Raw genomic sequence first — 23,581 nt, forward strand, 5'->3', positions numbered from 1 at the left:
TAGAAGATCCCAAATGCGATGTTCATATATACTAGATGGCTGCCCCTTTTAAAGTGGTACTCAAAGATTCTACAGTTATCCCCCATCTACTGATTGCTGGGGTCCGACCCAGAGAACCAAGCGCTTAAAGGGAACCTGTCACCAGATTTGGGGCCTATAAGCTGTGGCCACCACCAGTGGGCTCTTATATACAGCTTTCTAACATGCTGTATATAAGAGCCCAGGCCGCTGTGCAGAACGTAAAAAAATCACTTTATAATACTCACCTAAGGGGCGGTGCGGTGCAGACTGGTCAGATGGGTGTCTCCGTTCTCCGAGTCCGGCACCCCCTCTTTCAGCCATCTTTGTCCTCCTTCTTCTGAAGCCTTGGGTGCATGACACGTCCTACATCATCACACTTGCCGGCATTGAGGTCCTGCGCAGGCGCACTACAATACTTTGATCTGCCCTGCTCAGTCTGCACCGCACCGCACCGCCCCTTAGGTGAGTATTATGAAGTCATTTTTACGTTCTACGCAGCGGCCTGGGCTCTTATATACGGCATGTTAGAATGCTGTATATAAGAGCTCACTGGTGGTGGCCGCAGCTTATAGGCCCCAAATCTGGTGACAGGTTCCCTTTAAATGGTGCTGAAGTGCACACATCTGTCCCATAGGTGGCAGCACTCATACATACATTCAGGCATGGGACACAAGACCCTCGTTCTCCTGATCAGTGGGGGTCCCAGAGGTGGCACCCGCAGTACCAGATAAAGTTTTCTTTTTTCCTGCCTTTTTTTGGACTCCTGGGGTCGGTGCAGGAATTCCTGTAAAGGCGATGTCCAGCTCTCGTGCATGGAGACGAGCTCACATGTATTTGACAAGCACAAGATAAACACTGTAAATAAGCCCCGAGACCACAGAATGTGCAGTGTGAACTCCGCCGACAGAAGCATCCCCCCTTTATTAACGCCATAAACTGTGTCCCAGCTGTCTGAGGGCTTTACGAGCCTCCGTCCGATGTTTAGGGGCCACATTTCACATGTTCTAACTATCCTGCATACTATGAGACACAATAGACAAAATTGTATTTTTGGGACAGAGTTGGGTACATCCACATGGGTCAGAAAAGCTGTGAATTTACAGAGAAAATCCACTGGGTATCGAAGCTGTGTGAACATGCGCCTGTGTTTCCATTTTTAGATTTAAGAGTAGCGATATTTCAGCCGCTGTGCCAAAACTCTGCCGATTTTGATTGCCGAAACTCAATTCACATGCATGTGATGTAGTTTTTTTATCCAATTAAAATGTTGCCTTTGCATTCGTACTAAATTCCTCGTTACATTTGACTTGTCAAGGGCCATAAATAACATTATTTAAACAAGGTTTAATATAAGTATGCATTTTTTTTTTAATTTTAGTGGTTTTCCATAAAAAAACCCGAAAATTTGAAATTGTCAGCTTTACCGTTTAGACTGGGACATAATAAGCAGAGGCGACTCAATTGTGTATTGTGTTGTTGGGGTCCATATAAGGCAGGGTTGTAACATTATACAGTGTGAACACAGACAAGACTCTAGTCAGCCCCTGCAACTCTGCATCTTACACCCTGGACAATAGAAACAAAAAAAGGAAAACTTGAAATTGTCAGTTTTACTGTTTAGACTGGGACATAATAAACGGAGTCGACTCAGTTATGTATTGTGTTTTATCGGTCCAGATAAGGCAGGGTTATAACATTATACAGTGTAAACACAGATTAGACTCTGTAATCAGTCCCTACATCTTACCCCCTGGAATTAAAATAAGAAAAACTTGAAATTGTCAGCTTTACTGTTTAGACTGGGACATAATAAGCAGAGTCGACTCAATTGTGTATTGTGGTGTTACGGTCTAGATAACGCAGGGTTGTAACGTTATACAGTCTAAACACAGATAAGACTCTGTAATCAGTCCCTGCATCTTACCCCCTGGACTATTAAAATAAGAAAAACTTGAAATAGTCAGCTTTATTGTTTAGACTGGGACCTAAAGGCCACGTCTCACTAAGCAACATTGCTGCTGAGTCACAGTTTTTGTGACGCAACAGCGATCTTGCTAGCGATGTCGCTGTGTGTGACATCCAGCAACGACCTGGCCCCCGCTGTGAGGTCGCCGGTCGTTGCTGAATGTCCTGGACCATTTTCTTCAAAGGCGATGTCCTGCTGGGCAGGACGCATCACTATGTTTGACGCTGTGTGACAGGGTCCCAATGACAGCAGAGATCGTTATACAGGTCGCTACATCATTGTCATTGGTAAGATCTGACTGTGTGACACTCACCAGCAACCTCCCATTGACTTACCAGCGACCCCTATCAGTTCGCATCGTTTTCGGGATCGCTGGTAAGTCGCTAAATGTGACTGGGGGGGGGCTTAATAAGCAGAGTCAACTCAATTGTGTATTATATTGTTGGGGTCCAGATAAGGCAGGGTTGTAACCTTATACAGTGTAACCACAGATCAGCCCCTGCATCTCGCCCCCTGGACTCTGTGAAGTGGCTGTATACACCCCATCACTTTTAGGACTAGTTATCCATGGACATTTTCTTATTCATTTCCAAAATTAAAGGTGATCTTTGCTATGTAATTTGAGAGCAGCATAATGTAGTGGTAGAAACCCTGATTCCAGCAATATGTCGCTTACTGATCTTTTTTTATGTCATTTTTATACAATCCTTGTTCTCTCTGTTGCAGATCTAGCAGAGCTCGGAATGCTGAGCCCTGAATAACCCATCCACACCAGTAATTGGCAGCTATCTGTGTACACTGTACATTGCTAGAAGACTGCAAATCATTGGTGGGAGAGGGATGGACCAGGAGGTACGAGACACCTACTCTTGTAGTGATAATCTCCTGCTGATAAAACACTGATTGTATTGAAACTGCAAAGCACAACCCAGTAAGGCTACATGCGCACGCTGCTTCTTTTTCGTGTTCACAAAATGCAGCCAAAACTGCAGCCAAAACTGCACCTTGTCAGAGAGAGCCTGGAAATGTCACAAAAAAATTAGGTGCTTTTTTGGTGCATTTTTGTTGCTTTTTTGGTGCGTTTTTGGCTGCAATTTTGTCAACAATTGTTTCATGTATTTTTCAGTTCAAACAAGCCCATAAAGCTTGTTGAATTGAAAAAAAAAATTAGAAATAAATAATAAAAAAAAACTGGCGTGCGATCCCCCCCAATTTTAATGCCAGCCAGATAAAGCCATACGGCTGAAGGCTGGTATTCTCAGGATGGGGAGCTCCACGTTATGGGGAGCCCCCCAGCTTAACAATATCAGTCAGCAGCCGCCCAGAATGGCCGCATCCATTAGATGCGACAGTTCTGGGACTGTACCCGGCTCTTCCCGATTTGCCCTGGTGCGTTGGCAAATCGGGGTAATAAGGAGTTATTGGCAGCCCATAGCTGCCACTAAATCCTAGATTAATCATGTCAGGCGTCTATGAGACACCCTCCATGATTAATCTGTAAATTACAGTAAATAAATACACACACCCGAAAAATCCTTTATTAGAAATAAAAAACACACACACATTCCCTCATTACCAATTTATTAACCCCGACAAAGCCCTCCATGTCCGCTGTAATCCAGGATGCTCCAGCGTCGCATCCAGCTCTGCTGCATGGAGGTGACCGGAGCTGCAGCAGACACCGCCGCTCCGGTCACCTCCATGCAGCTAATGAAGACAGCCGCGCGATCAGCTGAGCTGTCACCGAGGTTACCCGTGGCCACCGCTGAATCAAGCGGTGGCCGCGAGTAACCTCAGTGACCGCTCAGCTGATCGCGCTACTGCGTGGAGCTGACAGGAGCGTGGAGCTGACAGGAGCGTGGAGCTGACAGGAGCGTGGAGCTGACAGGAGCGGGCTTTCAGCGGCGGCGGTGGCAGCGAGAGGGGCCCATTATCTCCCCTGTGCGTGCACGCTGGGGACAGCGGTACTTCGGGGAACACGTGGAGGACGGGACTATCAGCGGCGGCGGCGTCAGCGAGAGGGAAAAATCAATGTTTTCAGCTGCCAACGTCCATCCCCCTCTCGCTGCCGCCGCTGATAGTCCCGTCCTCCACATCATCTCCCCTGGGGACAGCGGTACTTCGGGGAACACGTGGAGGACGGGACGGGACGGGACTACTTGCCTGACCTCACTTCCTGACAAATCACCTGCGTTTTTGGTACCAAAAACGCAGGTAAAAGGCAGGTAAAATGCACCACTTTTGATAGCATGCATTTTTCCTGCGTTTTTGATGCCCTCATTGATTTCAATGGGTGACAAATGTTGACAAAAACGCAGGAAGAATGAACATGCTGCATTTTTTTTGTCACAAACTTTTGACAAAAAAACCGCTGACAAATAAACTGCAGACTTTGCTGGGAAGTCAGATGTCAGAAAGTTCTGCTGACAAAACTGCAGTCAAAAAAGCAGCAAAAAAGCAGGGAAAAAAGCAGCGTGCGCATATAGCCTTAGTGACACATAACTGAAATCAGGGTCCGAACCCCTACACCATGCTGCTCTCAGATTACACCTGGTTACAGATTTCCTTTTAAGGAATTATTAAAAACCTAAATATAAGAGGTAACCCCTCTGATCCTGAAGCTTAACGGTTTTCGAGCGATAACATTCTGATGGAGGGTGGGGGCAAACGCTTGGATGTGCACCGATTTGGCAGATTTTTTTTACATTAGGAGGCGGAAAGCCCTCATAATGTAAAAAAAAAAAAAAAGTTTCTATTCACTGACAGCAAGGCAGAATCTTAGAAACTGTGTGAAATCGAAGCACTAAGTTATCAGAAAGGCTCAGAACTTGTCATTCTGATGTGATGTGGCGACATTTGCAGAATTCGGACATGATCACCCGGGGTCTTCGCCCGTCCCCTCCCTCCACGCCCGGCGCGCTGACCTCGGCGGGCGGGCGGGCGGCTGCCCAGCATTTACCGCTGGATCCTTTTCAGTCATGCTTCACAACAATAAATAAGTAGTTTTTCGGGCCGTGCGGCCTTTATGTCAGGATTTACAGGGAGAGCTTTCTACTGAATGAGCGGCAGGAGAGGGGAATTACCGCATGCCTTCTATTGATCTCCATCTGCTTCTCATACTATTGATCCCGGCTTATTTGACATGTAATGTTGGACAGGAGATCTGGCCATGTTCGCCTTTTCTGCTCGTTTCTCGCTGACACAATCTGTTCTCTATTACTCTCAATGGTAGAAATGGCTGGTGCTCAACTCCTGAGCCCCTGCGTGCGGAGCGTTTACTGCTGCAGAGCGCTCGTTACACGTCTCAGCCCATGATGCAGCTCCAACATTTATTAGTTCTAGTCCTTTTTCAGAAGGCAATAACAAATGTATATCTGCAGCACCATAGACGTGATCACTCTCCTCACTGCTGGTGCAGCCACTGTGTACATACATTACTGATCCTGAGTTACCCCCTGTATTATACTCCAGAGCTGCACTCACTATTCTGCTGGTGCAGTCACTGTGTACATACATTACTGATCCTGAGTTACCCCCTGTATTATACCCCAGAGCTGCACTCACTATTCTCCTGGTGCAGTCACTGTGTACATACATTACTGATCCTGAGTTACCCCCTGTATTATACTCCAGAGCTGCACTCACTATTCTGCTGGTGCAGCCACTGTGTACATACATTACTGATCCTGAGTTACCCCCTGTATTATACTCCAGAGCTGCACTCACTATTCTGCTGGTGCAGTCACTGTGTACATACATTACTGATCCTGAGTTACCCCCTGTATTATACTCCAGAGCTGCACTCACTATTCTGCTGGTGCAGCCACTGTGTACATACATTACTGATCCTGAGTTACCCCCTGTATTATACCCCAGAGCTGCACTCACTATTCTCCTGGTGCAGTCACTGTGTACATACATTACTGATCCTGAGTTACCCCCTGTATTATACTCCAGAGCTGCACTCACTATTCTGCTGGTGCAGTCACTGTGTACATACATTACTGATCCTGAGTTACCCCCTGTATTATACTCCAGAGCTGCACTCACTATTCTGCTGGTGCAGCCACTGTGTACATACATTACTGATCCTGAGTTACCCCCTGTATTATACTCCAGAGCTGCACTCACTATTCTGCTGGTGCAGCCACTGTGTACATACATTACTGATCCTGAGTTACCCCCTGTATTATACCCCAGAGCTGCACTCACTATTCTGCTGGTGCAGCCACTGTGTACATACATTACTGATCCTGAGTTACCCCCTGTATTATACTCCAGAGCTGCACTCACTATTCTGCTGGTGCAGTCACTGTGTACATACATTACTGATCCTGAGTTACCCCCTGTATTATACTCCAGAGCTGCACTCACTATTCTGCTGGTGCAGCCACTGTGTACATACATTACTGATCCTGAGTTACCCCCTGTATTATACTCCAGAGCTGCACTCACTATTCTGCTGGTGCAGCCACTGTGTACATACATTACTGATCCTGAGTTACCCCCTGTATTATACCCCAGAGCTGCACTCACTATTCTGCTGGTGCAGCCACTGTGTACGTACATTACTGATCCTGAGTTACCCCCTGTATTATACTCCAGAGCTGCACTCACTATTCTGCTGGTACAGTCACTGTGTACATACATTACTGATCCTGAGTTACCCCCTGTATTATACTCCAGAGCTGCACTCACTATTCTGCTGGTGCAGCCACTGTGTACATACATTACTGATCCTGAGTTACCCCCTGTATTATACTCCAGAGCTGCACTCACTATTCTGCTGGTGCAGTCACTGTGTACATACATTACATTACTGATCCTGAGTTACCTCCTGTATTATACTCCAGAGCTGTACTCACTATTCTGCTGGTGCAGTCACTGTGTACATACATTACTGATCCTGAGTTACCCCCTGTATTATACCCCAGAGCTGCACTCACTATTCTGCTGGTGCAGCCACTGTGTACATACATTACTGATCCTGAGTTACCCCCTGTATTTTACTCCAGAGCTGCACTCACTATTCTGCTGGTACAGTCACTGTGTACATACATTACATTACTGATCCTGAGTTACCTCCTGTATTATACTCCAGAGCTGTACTCACTATTCTGCTGGTGCAGTCACTGTGTACATACATTACTGATCCTGAGTTACCCCCTGTATTATACTCCAGAGCTGCACTCACTATTCTGCTGGTGCAGTCACTGTGTACATACATTACTGATCCTGAGTTACCCCCTGTATTATACTCCAGAGCTGCACTCACTATTCTGCTGGTGCAGTCACTGTGTACATACATTACTGATCCTGAGTTACCCCCTGTATTATACCCCAGAGCTGCACTCACTATTCTGCTGGTACAGTCACTGTGTACATACATTACATTACTGATCCTGAGTTACCTCCTGTATTATACTCCAGAGCTGTACTCACTATTCTGCTGGTGCAGTCACTGTGTACATACATTACATTACTTATCCTGAGTTACCTCCTGTATTATACTCCAGAGCTGCACTCACTATTCTGCTGGTGCAGTCACTGTGTACATACATTACATTACTGATCCTGAGTTACCCCCTGTATTATACTCCAGAGCTGCACTCACTATTCTGCTGGTGCAGCCACTGTGTACATACATTACTGATCCTGAGTTACCCCCTGTATTATACTCCAGAGCTGCACTCACTATTCTGCTGGTGCAGCCACTGTGTACATACATTACTGATCCTGAGTTACCCCCTGTATTATACCCCAGAGCTGCACTCACTATTCTGCTGGTACAGTCACTGTGTACATACATTACATTACTGATCCTGAGTTACCTCCTGTATTATACTCCAGAGCTGTACTCACTATTCTGCTGGTGCAGTCACTGTGTACATACATTACTGATCCTGAGTTACCCCCTGTATTATACTCCAGAGCTGCACTCACTATTCTGCTGGTGCAGCCACTGTGTACATACATTACTGATCCTGAGTTACCCCCTGTATTATACCCCAGAGCTGCACTCACTATTCTGCTGGTACAGTCACTGTGTACATACATTACATTACTGATCCTGAGTTACCTCCTGTATTATACTCCAGAGCTGTACTCACTATTCTGCTGGTGCAGTCACTGTGTACATACATTACTGATCCTGAGTTACCCCCTGTATTATACTCCAGAGCTGCAAACACTATTCTGCTGGTACAGTCACTGTGTACATACATTACATTACTGATCCTGAGTTACCTCCTGTATTATACTCCAGAGCTGCACTCACTATTCTGCTGGTGCAGTCACTGTGTACATACATTACATTACTGATCCTGAGTTACCCCCTGTATTATACTCCAGAGCTGCACTCACTATTCTGCTGGTGCAGCCACTGTGTACATACATTACTGATCCTGAGTTACCCCCTGTATTATACCCCAGAGCTGCACTCACTATTCTGCTGGTACAGTCACTGTGTACATACATTACATTACTGATCCTGAGTTACCCCCTGTATTATACTCCAGAGCTGCACTCACTATTCTGCTGGTGCAGCCACTGTGTACATACATTACTGATCCGGAGTTACCCCCTGTATTATACTCCAGAGCTGCACTCACTATTCTGCTGGTGCAGCCACTGTGTACATACATTACTGATCCTGAGTTACCCCCTGTATTATACCCCAGAGCTGCACTCACTATTCTGCTGGTGCAGCCACTGTGTACATACATTACTGATCCTGAGTTACCCCCTGTATTATACCCCAGAGCTGCACTCGCTATTCTGCTGGTACAGTCACTGTGTACATACATTACATTACTGATCCTGAGTTACCTCCTGTATTATACTCCAGAGCTGCACTCACTATTCTGCTGGTGCAGCCACTGTGTACATACATTACATTATTAATCCTGTACTAATCCTGAGTTACCTCCTGTATTATACTCCAGAGCTGTACTCACTATTCTGCTGGTGCAGCCACTGTGTACATACATTACTGATCCTGACTTACCCCCTGTATTATACCCCAGAGCTGCACTCACTATTCTGCTGGTACAGTCACTGTGTACATACATTACATTACTGATCCTGAGTTACCTCCTGTATTATACTCCAGAGCTGTACTCACTATTCTGCTGGTGCGGTCACTGTGTACTTACATTACATTACTGATCCTGTACTGATCCTGAGTTACCTCCTGTATTATACTCCAGAGCTGCACTCACTATTCTGCTGGTGCGGTCACTGTGTACATACATTACATTACTTATCCTGAGTTACCTCCTGTATTATACCCCAGAGCTGCACTCACTATTCTGCTGGTGCGGTCACTGTGTACATACATTACATTACTTATCCTGAGTTACCTCCTGTATTATACTCCAGAGCTGCACTCACTATTCTGCTGGTGCAGTCACTGTGTACATACATTACATTACTGATCCTGAGTTACCCCCTGTATTATACTCCAGAGCTGCACTCACTATTCTGCTGGTGCAGCCACTGTGTACATACATTACTGATCCTGAGTTACCCCCTGTATTATACCCCAGAGCTGCACTCACTATTCTGCTGGTACAGTCACTGTGTACATACATTACATTACTGATCCTGAGTTACCTCCTGTATTATACTCCAGAGCTGCACTCACTATTCTGCTGGTGCAGCCACTGTGTACATACATTACTGATCCTGAGTTACCCCCTGTATTATACCCCAGAGCTGCACTCACTATTCTGCTGGTGCAGCCACTGTGTACATACATTACTGATCCTGAGTTACCCCCTGTATTATACCCCAGAGCTGCACTCACTATTCTGCTGGTACAGTCACTGTGTACATACATTACATTACTGATCCTGAGTTACCTCCTGTATTATACTCCAGAGCTGCACTCACTATTCTGCTGGTGCAGCCACTGTGTACATACATTACATTATTAATCCTGTACTAATCCTGAGTTACCTCCTGTATTATACTCCAGAGCTGTACTCACTATTCTGCTGGTGCGGTCACTGTGTACTTACATTACATTACTGATCCTGTACTGATCCTGAGTTACCTCCTGTATTATACTCCAGAGCTGCACTCACTATTCTGCTGGTGCGGTCACTGTGTACATACATTACATTACTTATCCTGAGTTACCTTCTGTATTATACTCCAGAGCTGTACTCACTATTCTGCTGGTGCGATCACTGTGTACATACATTACATTACTTATCCTGAGTTACCTCCTGTATTATACCCCAGAGCTGCACTTACTATTCTGCTGGTGCAGTCACTGTGTACACAATGAATGCACCAGTATAATGTGACTCCACCAGCAGAATACGGAGTTCAGCTCTGGAGTATAATACAGGAGGTAACTCAGGATAAGTAATGTAATGTATGTACACAGTGACCGCACCAGCAGAATAGTGAGTGCAGCTCTGGAGTATAATACAGGATATAACTCAGGATCAGTACAGGATCAGTAATGTAATGTATGTACAGAGTGACTGCACCAGCAGAATAGAGAGTGCAGCTCTGGAGTATAATACAGGATATAACTCAGGATCAGTACAGGATCAGTAATGTAATGTATGTACAGAGTGACTGCAATAGCAGAATAGAGAGTGCAGCTCTGGAGTATAATACAGGATGTAACTCCGGATCAGTACAGGATCAGTAATGTAATGTATGTACAGAGTGACTGCACCAGCAGAATAGTGAGTGCAGCTCTGGAGTATAATACAGGATATAACTCAGGATCAGTAATGTATGTACAGAGTGACTGCACCAGCAGAATAGAGAGTGCAGCTCTGGAGTATAATACAGGATATAACTCAGGATCAGTAATGTAATGTGTGTACACAGTGACTGCACCAGCAGAATAGTGAGTGCAGCTCTGGAGTATAATACAGGATATAACTCAGGATCAGTACAGGATCAGTAATGTAATGTATGTACAGAGTGACTGCACCAGCAGAATAGAGAGTGCAGCTCTGGAGTATAATACAGAAGGTAACTCAGGATAAGTAATGTATGTACACAGTGACCGCACCAGCAGAATAGTGAGTGCAGCTCTGGAGTATAATACAGGATGTAACTCCGGATCAGTACAGTATCAGTAATGTAATGTATGTACAGAGTGACTCCACCAGCAGAATAGAGAGTGCAGCTCTGGAGTATAATACAGGATATAACTCAGGATCAGTAATGTATGTACAGAGTGACTGCACCAGCAGAATAGTGAGTGCAGCTCTGGAGTATAATACAGGATATAACTCAGGATCAGTACAGGATCAGTAATGTAATGTGTGTTCACAGTGACTGCACCAGCAGAATAGTGAGTGCAGCTCTGGAGTATAATACAGGATATAACTCAGGATCAGTACAGGATCAGTAATGTAATGTATGTACAGAGTGACTGCACCAGCAGAATAGAGAGTGCAGCTCTGGAGTATAATACAGGATGTAACTCCGGATCAGTAATGTAATGTATGTACACAGTGACTGCATCAGCAGAATAGTGAGTACAGCTCTGGAGTATAATACAGAAGGTAACTCAGGATAAGTAATGTAATGTATGTACACAGTGACTGCACCAGCAGAATAGTGAGTGCAGCTCTGGAGTATAATACAGGATATAACTCAGGATCAGTAATGTAATGTATGTACACAGTGACTGCACCAGCAGAATAGTGAGTGCAGCTCTGGAGTATAATACAGGATATAACTCAGGATCAGTAATGTAATGTATGTACAGAGTGACTGCACCAGCAGAATAGTGAGTGCAGCTCTGGAGTATAATACAGGATATAACTCAGGATCAGTAATGTAATGTGTGTACACAGTGACTGCACCAGCAGAATAGTGAGTGCAGCTCTGGAGTATAATACAGGATATAACTCAGGATCAGTAATGTAATGTGTGTACACAGTGACTGCACCAGCAGAATAGTGAGTGTAGCTCTGGAGTATAATACAGGATGTAACTCAGGATCAGTAATGTATACACAGTGACTCTGTACAGATTATATTTTTTCATTGTGGCTGTATATACTTTATGCTGTGTTTGCTCCTGGCACTTTTCAGTCTGTGATGGTCCGGCTTTGTCTCTGCAGATACTGAAGAACATCACGTGGTATTCGGAGCGTGTGCTGACGGAGATCTCTCTGGGCAGTCTGCTCATCCTGGTGGTGATCAGAACCATTCAGTACAATATGACTCGTACGAGGGTGAGTGTCATCTTGGCTACGATCCCACAGTGCCGGACGGTCTGGCCCTGGCAGTTGTTGCTGCACCCTGATTGCAGCTGTCATCCATCGGTTGCTGTGGGCAATGCTCCGGTGTAATCCTTGGGTCTTCCTGATTGTTCCCAGGTGCATATTGGACTCCTTTGTCCTTTAATCCCATTACTCAGTCATGCTGCGGTGGAAATGATGTTACTGAGCGGATCCCGCTTTTGTGTGCACATCAGCGCACAGAGGACGTCACGTTCCTGCGTGTTGCGGTGCTATATACTCCGCGCTGACTGATGCCTGTTGCGCGGTCAGAAAAAGCTCATGTTTCTCCATCCAGGAGAGGCCGGCGAGCGATGGCAGCCAGCAAATATTTGGAATCTGTATTTGTAGTGACATCAACGCTCTTCACTTATTTAATTAAAATTAAAAGCCCTCCTCGGTGCCCAGATCCAAATTTCAGATTCAATTCTGCAAATGAACATGAATTGTAATATCTCAGATTACGGCGTGACCGCATTACCTAATCTCTGATGAGGCCGTGCCCAAAAAGGGGTCATCTGCAGGTCTGTACTCCTCGCTGCTCACTGCACAAATAAACGAAAGGCAGCTTAACATTAGTGGAGGAGAAGATGATTTTTAGGAAGAAAAAAAATATATCTTTTTTCGTGTGTATATGTGTGTGTAGATAGATAGATATATATATATATATATATATATATATATATATATATATATATATATATATATATATATATATATATATATATATATATATATATATATATATATATACATACATATATACACACACACATATACCGTATATACATATAAAATAAAACACTTATATGTGTATATATATATATATATATTTGTGTGTGTATATATATATATATGTATATATGTGTGTGTGTATATATGTATATATATATAATGATTTTTAGGATCTCTGCTTGCGCTGTCATTCAAAAGGAATATTGATGGGTTATTCCTAGGGGATAACAATCCATTTAGACAGGGCAGAGATGTTGCTTTTTCTTCCTCATGGAGAGGTCAGCAGCTTTCTTATGTGTATGGCGACCTTAACCTCCTCACAACACATGACGTACTGGGTACGTTATGGATCGTATCAGGTTACTGCCTGCCTGCTGCCGCCGGCAGTGATCAACGCACATGTCAGCTTTTTTGAACAGCAGACATGTGCAGCTATCAAGCATGAGTGGATTTGTCACCCATTCGCACCTGTTAACCCCTTACAGTGCGTTGTGAAAATGTCACAGCACATTGTAATAGCGGGCTGCGGTAAGCTTCACCTACCCAGCTCCATCGGAAGTCTCGGGAAGTGATCATGTGGATCCGATGGTAGCACATGATCAGGGCCATGTGATGACTCCTGAAAAACGTAGAACAGTGAAATTGGACTTTAACATTAATAAGAGGCAAAGACTTCTGGGGACATATATGTATACAAAAATAAGCAAAGTCATTCATTTTTGCCAAAATTGCTCCATACCTCATAGCCAAAAAAGCTTTAAGAAATAGTCATAAGCACAAGTGTGCAAATAAGAGATTCTTTAATGAACAGGCAATGATAAAACACAGGGTATGGGTATATAAACAGTATACAAAAGGTTACAAAGACATGGAGGGTGATTGATTCCCCAAATGTGACTGCATACAAAATCACACCAGATTAATCATATGTAGCTCGCTGGCATGGTTAGTGCTAGAAAGGGTTACTAAACACATTAATGTAACCAGAAAGGTCAGCAGCTGAAAAGATCAATATACCGGCTACATTTAGAAAATAACCATATTGCACAAAACCAGAGACCAGTCCAGAGCTTACCAAGGTAACAGGGGAAGCAGGCACACAAGGGGACAGTCCCAACACGTGTTTCGTGTGGTGACTTCTTCAGGGGACCGTGGATAACAAAGGGGAAAGGTGGGTCTAATATACCTGCCATACTTGTGTGGGATTGGCAGCAGGTGTCGCGGTTCCATGGGGCACGGAGGCGCGGCGTCAGCAAGGGCGGCTGCTCCAGCGTCATCCGGGTAGGGGAAGTTCCCTTGTTGACGTCAGTGAGCCCGGAGGACGCTGGGAGGAGAGCCGCCCCTACTGCGCATGCGCGATCCCGCAACCAGGAAGTGCGATCGCGAATCCCATATTAAGTACTGGCAACAGTGAGGGCAATTGAAGATAAGTAAATATCCAGCAGATCGCATCAACTATCATGAATAAAGATGGTAACTAGAATGTGACAAGTGAACCTACAGTATAGTACATATTAGTTCTGATAAGAACAACCCAGAAATATTTATATCAAAAGATATCAGTAGTCTGCTGTGCTTTACGGCACAATAATAAACAGAAATACATACATTGGGTCTAGTATGTCACATCAGAAAAAATACAAACAACAGCGTTAGCCATATTATAATACACAAGGTTCGCTGTATTGATGATCCAGAGTAATTTTTGTACTGAAATCCATTTTCCTTATTCATATCTGTGTATTCAGTGTTGTGAGTACTGAGATAATAGCTTCAAAAACAGGCAATATGAAAAAATCCGGCAGGGATATTAGACCCAAACAGAGTAAACTAAGAAAAAGGAAAAAACACATAAAGGTGAAGTTAAAAATCAGGCATAAAAAATGTTAAAAAGACTCAGAAAAAACATGAACAGCACATGGAACCTGCAACCAGTCAGACGCCAAATACTATCAAAAACCCTCCCCTTTTTGCGAGGAGGAGACATATTGGTTTATAGAAAAGACGCAAAGGTTTGTCTTTCGTTCAGTCCGTTGGGTATCACAGTCTCAAGGAGGAAAATCCACCGACACTCTGCCCTTGCTAACATCTTGTGTATTTCCCCACCTCTCAGTCCAAGGTGTATCCGATCGATCCTCCTCACCTTAAAACCTGAGGGGTCCGATCGATGATGCAACCTAAAGTGGCGGGGAATAGTCTTAAGAGTGTCAGCATCCTCCAGTTTGACCTGTTTTGCGGCCATAATATCTCTTATATGTTCCCTTGTCCGGACTCTAAGTTCCCGGCTAGTCAGCCCGACATATATTAAATTGCATTCACACGTGGCGTAATAAATCACGCCCGTGCTATTGCAAGAGATGTAATGTCGTATATCAAATGTCTTAGAGCCGTTAGAGGACATAAAGGATGTTGCCCGAATAATATTGCCATAGCGACACGCGATACATGATCCACAGGGGAACGAGCCACATAAAGGTCGCCCAGTAGGAAAAGGTAATTTATTATGTCTTAAATAATGACTGTGGACCAGCATATCGCGTAAGCTACGGCCACGCCGGGCCGTCATAAGAGGACGTTCGGGCAGAGTGTTTTTAAACACGGGCTCTGTTTGTAAAACAGGCCAGTGTTTAGTGAGGATCCCTCTGATGTGTTCCCACTGACGGTTGAACGATGACACAAAGCGGATCTTGGGTTCCGTGCAGTGTGTCTTATTGGGATTGAATCTCAGCAGGAGCTGATCTCGTGGGGCTGACCTCGCACGTTTATATGCCTTTTTTAGAGATCTCGCACTATAGCCTCTCTCCTTAAACCTCTCACGCATCTCGTTTGCTCGATCCTCAAATACCCCCGTATCGGAACAAATCCGCTTAAGACGGATAAATTGTCCCGTGGGGATGGCATTAATAGTACATTTCGGATGGCCAGAGGATGCGTGAAGAAGGGCATTAACGGAGGAGGGCTTGCGATAGATGTCAGTGGACAAAAAACGCTGGTCAGTGATGGATACATTAATATCCAGGAACTCCACCTTATTGGAATCAGCATGAAAAGTAAGATAGATGTTAAAAGAGTTGGAGTTCAAGTGACGCACAAAGCCCTCAAGCTCCGAGGTGGTTCCCCCCCAGATGACAAAGATGTCATCAATGTAGCGGAGCCAGCACTGCACATGGGAGCTGGCCGGCACGCCACCGCCGAAAACCTCCCTCTCCCAGTAACCCAGGAAGAGGTTTGTGTACGATGGCGCGCAAGCCGCCCCCATCGCAGTGCCGCGCCGCTGGAGGTAGAACCGTTCCCCGAAGGTGAAGGCATTGTGCGTCAGTATGAACTCCAATAACTCCAAAATAAGCTGTTGTAGGGTAGGTGCCCAGTTGCTCATACTCAAGAAATACTCAACCGCCTGCAAACCATGTTCGTGACGGATATTGGTATATAACGTCTCAACGTCCAAGGTCACCAGTGACACACCCACGTCCGCCGTCAGGCCATTAAGCCTCCTAAGGACGTCTGAAGTGTCTCTGACATGGGAGGGCAGCGTCTCAACCAAAGGTTGGAGATAGAAATCTATAAACTTGCAAACTGCATCGCATAGCCCTCCAATGCCAGAGACAATTGGACGTCCAGGGGGAACACGAGGGTTCTTATGTATTTTTGGTAATAGGTAGAACGTGGGCGTCACCGGCAGCCTTGGAAGGAGACCATCATAGATCTTTTTTGTAATGGTGCCTGCGGTAAGAGCATTCTCGAGTATGAGAGTCAACTGGGTTACATAGGTGTTGGTCGGATTTGAAGGGAGCATCTGGTAAAACTCGGCATTCTTCAATTGCCTATATACCTCGCGCTCATACATGGTGGTAGGCCAAATCACCACGTTACCCCCCTTATCCGCTGGTTTAATCACAACCCCTTCTAATTTCTTCAATTCCCCAAGAGCCCGCTGATGTTTTACTGAGAGATTATTAGATATGTTGCTCTTGGAGAGGGATTTAAGATCTCCCATGACTAAGTCATGAAAGATCTGAACCTGGGGGCATAGCGAAAGCGGGGGGAACGTGGTGGAGCGCGGGTACAAGTGTGTAGGGAAGATGCCAGATGACTCACCAGATGCCTGGCCCTCCAGTTCCTCGAGTGTACGCACTGCCTCCTCTTCAGCCTCAGTGATGGATAAACCTGGACCAGGCTTTTTGAAATGTAGCTTGTGGAGGGTCAACTTTCTAAGGAAAAGGTTCAAGTCCTTTGCAACTGTAAAAAGGTCAAAATTACAGTTAGGTACAAACGTTAACCCCAATTTCAGCACTTCAACCTGATCGTCAGAAAGTTCAATTTGAGACAAATTAATCACCTCCAGTTCGCTATTATTGCCTTTTTTGGCAATTGCACCCGAAGAGGATTTAGGGGGACCAGAAGGTGCCTTGCTGGATCGATTTTTCCCCACAAATCCTCTGGTCACAGGTCTCGATGAGGCTTGCAATGTCAGATTCTCGTCCTCCACTGAAGAAATCGAGGAGGCAGATACAGAGGCTGCCAAACCAACAAAATGCCTTCTGCGACGCACATTTCCCTTCCAGCGATATACTTGTTGGGTCTTATAATCGGTGACATCCCGTTGATATTTTTTAGTTTTGTTTGAGACCAGCTCCTTTTCCCATTTAGCAAATTCCTTATCCATTGTTTCATTAAAACTGGATAATTCCACAGCCGTTAATTCCTTGGGTAGCCGATCCAATAAGATTGCAATCTCTCCGTCAAGATCACGGATAGAGGCCTCATTATTTTTGATCAACAGCAACATCCTGTAGCTAGCATGAGACATTTTCTCTTACACCCGGCAGACTGTGGTGTGTAATAGGAGAGCTGCTTTTCTGCAGATCTCAGCTGTGCAGCTGTGATCTGTAGAAATGGAAGAGCGATCAGACTGCTGATTGTTATAATCCCCCTAGGGCAGACCTGGGCAAGGGGCGGCCCGCGGGCCACATCCGGCCCGCCTACTCTCTGTGACCGGCCCGCTTGGCTCAGGGCGTCCTTGCTGGCCGGTCACTGATGAGGGCAATCTGACCTGTTGTCCGGAGCTCCAGGCGGCGCGTGGTCAGATTGCCCTCATCAGTGCCCGAGCAAATGCCGGGGCCCTGGAGAGCCGGGGGGCCCACTCAGCCTCGTCAGTTCTGGTGCCCCTTGGCCGGGCCCACTCGCCTTAGTTATGCTGCCCCCGGGCCGAGTTCCGGGGACCACAGTCCTCGGCAGGAATCTGCGGCGGGGTCCCTTTTAAGGAGCACAGACTTCCTGGTTGAACTTCATCTGTGGGCGGAGCTACCGACCGGCGCCCTGCTCATCCCACAGATGAAAGAGTTGCAGTGCCAGCCAGCGACCCCCAGCACAGTGCTTCTTTCCGGCTCTGTGTGGGCCCCCTCTCCACCGTGACCTGAGCGGTATGTGCCCTCCCCACCCCCCGATTTATGGGCCCTGGTGAGCTGTATGGGCTTCTCCCCCCCCCCCCCCAGGTGTATGCCCTGCCCCCCCCCGTGCCATATGTGCTGGGCCCCAGAGCCGCTTGTGTGGGCCCCCCAGAGCCGCGTGTGTGTCTGTCTGTATGTATATATGTAGCAGAGCTATGTGTGTATGTATGTATATATGTAGCAGAGCTATGTGTCTGTATGTATATATGTAGCAGAGCTATGTGTCTGTATGTATATATGTAGCAGAGCTATGTGTGTATGTATGTATATATGTAGCAGAGCTATGTGTTTGTATGTATATATGTAGCAGAGCTATGTGTCTGTATGTATATATGTAGCAGAGCTATGTGTGTATGTATGTATATATGTAGCAGAGCTATGTGTGTATGTATGTATATATGTAGCAGAGCTATGTGTGTATGTATGTATATATGTAGCAGAGCTATGTGTGTATGTATGTATATATGTAGCAGAGCTATGTGTGTATGTATGTATATATGTAGCAGAGCTATGTGTGTATGTATGTATATATGTAGCAGAGCTATGTGTGTATGTATGTATATATGTAGCAGAGCTATGTGTGTATGTATGTATATATGTAGCAGAGCTATGTGTGTATGTATGTATATATGTAGCAGAGCTATGTGTGTATGTATGTATATATGTAGCAGAGCTATGTGTGTGTATGTATGTAGCAGAGCTGTGTGTGTATGTATGTAGCAGAGCTATGTGTGTACGTAGCAGCTATGTCTGTATGTATATATGTAGCAGAGCTATGTGTGTCTGTATGTATGCAGCAGAGCTGTGTGTATGTAGCAGAGCTATGTATGTAGCAGAGCTATGTATGTAGCAGAGCTATGTATGTAGCAGAGCTATGTGTGTATGTAGCAGAGCTATGTGTCTGTATGCAGCAGAGCTGTGTGTCTGTATGTAGCAGAGCTATGTGTGTATGTAGCAGAGCTATGTGTGTATGTAGCAGAGCTATGTGTCTGTATGCAGCAGAGCTGTGTGTCTGTATGTAGCAGAGCTATGTGTGTATGTAGCAGAGCTATGTGTGTATGTAGCAGAGCTATGTGTGTATGTAGCAGAGCTATTTGTGTATGTAGCAGAGCTATGTGTGTATGTAGCAGAGCTATGTGTGTCTGTAGCAGAGCTATGTGTGTCTGTATGTATGCAGCAGAGCTGTGTGTCTGTAGGCATGTATAATGTGTATCTATGTATGTCAGTGTATATGGCTGTATAGATGTGCCAGTTCTATATGTATTTTTGTGAGTTTGTCTTTAAATATGTATATGTATGTGTACGTATGTGTGTGTCTGCGTGTGGATGGGGCCCACTGGGACTCTTCCGCCCGGGGCCCACAAAAACCTGGAGCCAGCCTTGACCCTGATCAGACGCTTCGTGTCGGGCAGGAAACAGAGGACAGATCCTGAAGCTCCGCACAGTGTAGGCAGCGGAACGCAGGAATCTCTCCTCTGTTCCTTGCCCGACACTTTTCTCTGTGACACACGCGCGCCCTGATATCGTCAGTACGGCGCGCGTGTCATTTGAAAAGTTCCCGCCCGGTAGGAGAAGCTGCAGCAGCCGGGGCCGTATGGAGAGAGGCAGCGACGGGGGCTCCTAGGAATACAGCTTCGGCGCAGCCTGGCCATGTGAAGGAGAAGCAACTCAGCGGGGGGCTCGTACGGAGGTGTCTGAGGACGGGAACGATAAGAAGAGAGGTGAGTGGTTACTAGTAACCTGCGGGGACAATGGGGGCGGGCGGGGGGCTGGGGGAGAGGGGTAACTTTTGACAAATATTTGGGGTGTAGTGGTTTAGTATATGGGAATGTAGTTTTACAGGTGTGGTATATGGGGGGGTGGAGTGGTGTAGTTTTTATAGGTGTGTAGTGGTGTAGTATAATACAGGTGTATATAGGAGTGTAGTATAATACTACACCCCTATATACACCTGTAATATACTACACCCCTATATACACCTGTATTATACTACAACACTACACCCCTATATACACCTGTATTATACTACACCCCTATATACATTTGTATTATACTACACCGCTACACCCCTATATACACCTGTATTATACTACACCCCTATATACACCTGTATTTTACTACACCCCTATATACACCTGTATTATACTACAACACTACACCCCTATATACACCTGTATTATACTACACCCCTATATACATTTGTATTATACTACACCACTACACCCCTATATACACCTGTATTATACTACACCACTACACCCCTATATACATTTGTATTATACTACACCACTACACCCCTATATACACCTGTATTATACTACACCCCCATATACACCTGTATTTTACTACACCCCTATATACACCTGTATTATACTACACCCCTATATACACCTGTATTATACTACACCACTACACCCCTATATACACCAGTATTATACTACACCACTACACCCCTATATACACCTGTAATATACTACACCCCTATATACACCTGTATTATACTACACCCCTATATACACCTGTATTATACTACACCACTATATACACCTGTATTATACTACACCCCTATATACATTTGTATTATACTACACCACTACACCCCTATATACACCTGTATTATACTACACCGCTACACCCCTATATACACCTGTATTATACTACACCCCTATATACACCTGTATTATACTACACCCCTATATACACCTGTATTATACTACACCCCTATATACACCTGTATTATACTACACCCCTATATACACCTGTATTATACTACACCCCTATATACACCTGTATTATACTACACCACTACACCCCTATATACACCTGTATTATACTACACCACTACACCCCTATATACACCTGTATTATACTACACCACTACACCCCTATATACACCTGTATTATACTACACCACTACACCCCTATATACATTTGTATTATACTACACCACTACACCCCTATATACACCTGTAATATACTACACCCCTATATACACCTGTATTATACTACACCACTACACCCCTATATACACCTGTATTATACTACACCACTACACCCCTATATACACCTGTATTATACTACACCACTACACCCCTATATACACTTGTATTATACTACACCACTACACCCCTATATACATCTGTATTATACAGGTGTATATAGGGGTGTAGTATAATACAGGTGTATATAGGGGTGTAGTGGTGTAGTATATTACAGGTGTATATGGGGTATAGTGGTGTAGTATAATACAGGTGTTTATAGGGGTGTAGTGCTGTAGTATAATACAAATGTATATAGGGGTGTAGTATAATACAGGTGTATATAGTGGTGTAGTATAATATAGGTGTAGTATATAGGAGTATAGTATAATACAGGTGTATATAGGGGTGTAGTATATTACAGGTGTATATAGGGGTGTAGTATATTACAGGTGTATATGGGGTGTAGTATAATACAGGTGTTTATAGGGGTGTAGTGGTGTAGTATAATACAGGTGTATATAGGAGTGTAGTATAATACAGGTGTAGTATATAGGGGTGTAGTATAATACAGGTGTAGTATATAGGAGTGTAGTATAATACAGGTGTAGTATATAGGAGTGTAGTATAATACAGGTGTAGTATATAGGAGTGTAGTATAATACAGGTGTAGTATATAGGAGTGTAGTATAATACAGGTGTAGTAAATAGGGGTGTAGTATAATACAAGAGTAGTATATAGGGGTGTAGTGATGTAGGTTATCAGTTAATTACAGGTGTAGTATATAGTGATATATATATAGGGGTGTAGTGATGTAGTATATAGTGGTATAGTATATAGAGGTGTAGTTTATTACAGGTGTAGTGTATAGTGATGTATATTACAGGTGTAGTATGTTGTGGGTGTAGTGATGTAGTATATGGGGATTGTGTGTGTATGTATACATTGTGTGTATGTGTATATATATTATACACGCACTATATATGCGTGTTTGTGTGTGTGTATATATATATCTATATATATATAAGTCCGGCCCTCTAAAACCATTCCAATTTCTCATGCGGCCCAATGGGAAAATTAATTGCCCACCCCTGCCCTAGGGGGACTAGTAAAATGGAAAAAAAAAAGTGAAAAGAAAAGTTTTAAAAAACTAAAAAAAACAACAAAGCTAAAAGTTCAAATCACACCCCATTGAAAATTAAAGGGTTAAAAAATTATACACATATTTTGTATCGCCGCGTTCAGAAATGCCCAATCTATCAAAATATAAAATCAATTAATCCGATCGGTAAATGGTGTAGTGGTAAAAAAAAAAAATCCAAACGCCAAAATTACATGTTTAGGTCGCTGCGAATTTTGCGCAAAATGCGATAACAGGCGATCAAAACTGCGCTTCAGCGCAAAAATGGAACCATTAAAAAAACGTCAGATCAAGACACAAAAAATAGGCTTTCACTAAGCCATAGATCCTGAAAAATGAGAACACTACGGATCATGGAAAAGGCCCAAAAAGTGCGCCATTTGTTTGGGACAAACTTCTGAATTTTTTTAACCTCTTTGAAAAAAGTAAACCTATACATGTTTGGTGTCTACAAACTCGTACCGATCTGTGGCATCTCAGCGACACATCAGTTTTACCATATAATGAACACTGTGAATAAACTATCCCAAAAACAATCATGCAATCGCACTTTTTTTGCAATTTTTTTTTTTTTTGCACTTGGAATTTTTTTTTACCATTTTCCACTACACTATACACTGTGTGCAGAATTATTAGGCAAAGGAGTATTTTGCTCATGATACTTGTTATACATGTTGTCCTACTCCAAGCTGTATAGGCTGAGAGCCAACTCCCAATTAAGTAAATCAGGTGATGTGCATCTCTGTAATGAGGAGGGGTGCGGTGTAATGACATCAGCACCCTATATAAGGTGTGCTTAATTATTAGGCAACTTCCTTTCCTTTGGCAAAATCAGTCAGAAGAGAGATTTGACGGGCTCTGAAAAGTCCACAATTGTGAGATGTCTTGCAGAGGGACGCAGCAGTCTTGAAATTGCCAAACTTTTGAAGCGTGATCACCGAACAATCAAGCGTTTCATGGCAAATAGCCAACAGGGTCGCAAGAAGAGTGTTGGGCAAAAAGGCACAAAATAACTGCCCATGAATTGA

At 44.3% G+C, this 23,581-nt stretch overlaps 1 protein-coding gene across 3 annotated transcripts in view; it reads left to right on the top strand.

The window, feature by feature from the left end:
- The window catches only part of DYM (dymeclin), a 363,276-nt gene that overhangs the window by 128,997 nt on the left and 210,698 nt on the right, over positions 1 to 23,581 (top strand). For all 3 annotated transcript variants that reach the window (XM_075327226.1, XM_075327240.1, XM_075327233.1), the window contains exon 12: positions 12,090 to 12,203. In XM_075327226.1, coding sequence (XP_075183341.1) covers positions 12,090 to 12,203 — 114 coding nt within the window. The remainder of the gene's footprint in view (positions 1 to 12,089; positions 12,204 to 23,581) is intronic.

The sequence above is a fragment of the Anomaloglossus baeobatrachus genome, chromosome 1, assembly GCF_048569485.1.
Source record: "Anomaloglossus baeobatrachus isolate aAnoBae1 chromosome 1, aAnoBae1.hap1, whole genome shotgun sequence".
NCBI classification, from domain to species: Eukaryota; Metazoa; Chordata; class Amphibia; order Anura; family Aromobatidae; genus Anomaloglossus; species Anomaloglossus baeobatrachus.